Source organism: Monoraphidium neglectum (genome assembly GCF_000611645.1).
Source record: "Monoraphidium neglectum strain SAG 48.87 unplaced genomic scaffold scaffold00205, whole genome shotgun sequence".
Taxonomy (NCBI): Eukaryota; Viridiplantae; Chlorophyta; class Chlorophyceae; order Sphaeropleales; family Selenastraceae; genus Monoraphidium; species Monoraphidium neglectum.
Genome location: NW_014013423.1, coordinates 12,978 through 16,587, shown reverse-complemented (window position 1 = coordinate 16,587; position 3,610 = coordinate 12,978). Strand labels below are relative to the sequence as shown.

The 3,610-nt window shown below is 69.1% G+C and overlaps 1 protein-coding gene across 1 annotated transcript; it reads right to left on the bottom strand.

The window, feature by feature from the left end:
• Positions 1 to 597: 597 nt before the first annotated feature.
• On the bottom strand, positions 598 to 3,329 carry MNEG_1926 (hypothetical protein; the record flags this gene model as incomplete). Its single annotated transcript, XM_014049597.1, has 3 exons — positions 598 to 2,262; positions 2,424 to 2,955; positions 3,226 to 3,329. The coding sequence occupies 3 exons, from the start codon at positions 3,327 to 3,329 to the stop codon at positions 598 to 600; spliced, it is 2,301 nt and encodes a 766-aa protein (XP_013905051.1).
• Between the last annotated feature and the right edge of the window lie 281 nt (positions 3,330 to 3,610).

The window sequence follows — 3,610 nt, the reverse complement described above, 5'->3', positions numbered from 1 at the left end:
CGGCATGGCGTTGCTATGTAATACCGACAAGCAAAGTTTGTATCCCTTGAGGCCGATGGGTCGGAAGCAAGCCAAGTGACGTCACACAGTAGCAGTCGCCCTCAGGCACCACATCAGGTGGATGCATAAGCACAGACACATTGGAGTGGATGTGCTGACACACATTGGTGGTAAGAAGGCGCAGAGGAAGTGACCGCCCATGCTGTCATCGTTTGCTGCATGAGCAGAGTGTTGGTAACAAGGGGTCTCGGCCCAAGCGACATCGCAAGGGGCAATAAAGTCAATGCATCACGACGCGTGTGCATTGGCTAACAAAGTGAACGGGCGGGGTGGCATGAGGACTCAGCTGCGCCGCCCATGCAGGGTGATCGTTCCGGAAGTTCGCCACGGCTGAGCGGACTGGAGGGCTGCAGAAAGGGGTGTCCGTGTCCGTCTCGTAATCGATGCCTTCGCATACACAACCTGGATGGTTCGCGGCAGCCGCCGCCGCTGGGCAGCAGCCGTCGCGGGCGGCGTCGAGGCCGCGCCGTCTGTCCAGCTGTGAGGTCGTCCTCAAATGCGGGAGCCAGGATCGGTCGAGCCTACACCTTCCCCAAGCTACACCCACGCACGGGCCGCTTTGGCGGGCGCTGCGTCGCAGCCTCCACCGCCCGCGCTGCTTCCTTCGCTGCCCCAGGAGCCGCTGCCGCCCTCAAGCCCGTCGCCTGTGCCAGCGCCCAACCCTGCACACGGCTCTGGCGATGTGCGGCTGCTGCCGCCGCCGCTGCCGGCGCTGCTGCAGCTGCTGCCAGCTTCCGCAAGGACGAGCGGCCGCGCCGCATCTTGATGGTGAGACAGCTCCCCCGGGCCCTTCCAGCAAGCCTTGATGCGGCCCGCCCCGGCTGCCCGCAGCGCCGCGCCCCCCATCAAGTGCCCGAGCTTGCCCGGCGCCGCACGCGCGGCGTGGCACCAGGCGCCCGCGCGACGGCGCCACTGTTGCGCCTTGCGGCGCAGCAGCTCGGCTCGCGGGGCGCCGCCGGCGCCGCTGCCGCCGCCGACGTAATGGCCCAGTTTGGTGTGGGGGGCTGACGAATAGGGGTGAACGGCCTCTCGCCCGGCCAGCCGCTCGGCCGCGCCAAGCCGCGGCGCCGCGCCGCAGCCCCTGCAGCCCGCGCACAGGCCGCAGCTGCCGCAGGAGCCGGCCGGCCGTGCGCCCCAGCGCCCGCGGCCCCGCGCGGCGAGCGACTCCGCCAGCAGCGGCGCCAGCGCGGCCAGCGGCACGAGCGCGCCGGCGACGTCACTTCTGCCGTTGGTGGCTCTGCCTGCCTTGGCAGACGGCCAGACGATCACCGGTGTCACGCCGGAAAGCCGGCCGGCCTTGAGGCCGGAGAGCAGCGCCGCACGACTGGCCGGCCCGCGCCGCGACCCGCAGGGACCTATAAAGTGCCATCGGTCTGCCGCGAGCTGCTCCCAAGTCACCACGACCACCTGAGCGTCCCCGCGCTCGGCCGACCGCAGCCGCTGCTGCGGCGGCTGCTGCTGCTGCTGCTGTTGCTCCTGCTGCTGCTGCTGCTGCTGCACCACCGCGTCCCCTGCCCACGCAGCCGCAGCCGCCGCCGGCCGCCCGCCCTCCGCCGCGGGCGCCGCATCCAACAGCAACCGCCACTCGCCGACCAGCTGCGCGGCGGCCGCCATGTCGGGGCGCAGCGAGGGGTCTTTTTCGAGGCACTGATTGATCAGACGCAGCAGCGGCGGCGACAGCAGCGGATTCGCCGGGAGCGCGTCCTCTGCTATCGCCTCCAGCCAAGCGGCCTCGTTTGAAAAGGTGGGGTCGCCGCGCGCAAACGGGTACGGCACCCCCGCCGCCCCCGCGTGCGCGAGCTGCCACACGGCAATGCCAAAGGCAAACACGTCCCCCTTGGGCGCGTGCCGCGCCATCGCCGCGCCCGTGACGCGCGGCGGGCGGCCGGCCGCGGCGGCGGCGGCGAGCGCGGCGCGCGCGAGCTCGGGGGCGACGTACGGCGGGGTGTATGCGAACTCGCCGGCTGCTGCTGTTGCTGCCTCCTCGCCAGTCGGGACGGCGCCGTCAAAGTCGATCAGGATGGGCACAGCCGGCAGGCCGCCGCGGCCGCGCCTCGCGGCACCGGGGGCGCCGGCGCAGGGGGCGCCGGTCACGGGGACGGCCGCGGGCGAAGAGGCGGCGGCGGCGCAGCTGCCGTCGGCGCAGGCGGGGCGGTCGCTAATGAGGACGTTCCCTGGCTTGAAGTCTCGCAGCGTCAGTCCCTGAGGGGGATTGATGCATGCAGGGTGGGTGCGTCTTCAATGAGCGAAGCGTGGCGGCAGACGACAGTGGCGACTTCGTGCCCCTGTACTGCAGCAAGTGCATCCCAGCTGCGACTAGGAGCGCTGCGCACTGCGAGGCGGCCCGCGGCCTGCTTGCTCACCATGCCATGCGCGTGCGCGATGGCGCCGGCCACACCCTCCACCAGAGGCAGCAGGATGCGTTCGAACTCAAGCGCCCCCGGCGCCATGCGCTTGGGCGCCGCCGCGATGCGCGCCGCGACGTAAGAGTCCAGCGTCTGACCCCCATAGTAGCGCTGGATCAGCACGACGTAGCTTCCGCTGCTGCAGCTGCCACCGCCGTCCAGATGGCGCGGTGACGCGATGTTTGGGCCACCAGCGTCACCCATGGGAGCTGGTGACGCCTGGGCGGCGGCGGCGCCGCCGCTGGCCGCCCACGCCGCGGCGTCGAGCGCGCCCACGTTTGGATGCGCGACGCCGCCGGACTGCAGCAGCTTGTATGCGCGCACCTCGGCGCACACGAGCGCGCCGAGCGCCTCGGCGCGTGAGTCGCCGTCGGCCAGCCATGTGGCCTTTGCGACATGCAGCTCACCGCCCGACCGCGGCAGCGCAAAGCGCACAACAGCGACGCGTTTATCTGCGTTCTCATAGATGACCGTGCCCCTGGCGATGGCCCTGGGGCGGGGGCCGACCAGAATGCGTGGGTGCGGTGCAGCGCCGGGTGTGCATCATGCCAGTGCAAGTGGGGAACCCATGGGAAGCTGGGCTGCTGGTCTGCGCAGCGAGCTGTCACGCTGCCGCCTTCCTCAGCCGCCCGCTGCGTGCGGTGTGACAGTCTTTCGTAACACCCACACAAACTTGAAGCGTGGGTCGTGCACGGTCACGGCTGAAACGACAGGGGTTCCGAGCTCCCGCCCGTGCTGCAATTACCAGCCTCAATCTCACCTGCTGAGCTCGGCGACACTGACATCTTGCAGTTTGCTGGTCTCCACATATATTTCTCCGTCTTGTTGCAACGCCTGGGCAAGGGCCTGTGCTGCGTTGGCCATGTGTTCTACATGCGTCTGCATCTGCGCTATCGATCCGTCAAGAGCAAACGTCCATCATTGTGTTCAGCGTCTGAAATCAAGTGGCGTTTGCGAGTCAGCCTGGCATGTCATGGGGGGTTGCAAAGGAGCGACCGCTGCATCGCCACCAGCCACTGCCAGCATGCAAGCCGACACTAGCAGGCCGTGTGTGCGCGTGAAATTGATGGATGTCAGGTTATAACAATGCTTAAGTAAATCAGGTGGGTGACCAGATGGCATCCCCGCCAGTGGCTACGGCGGGC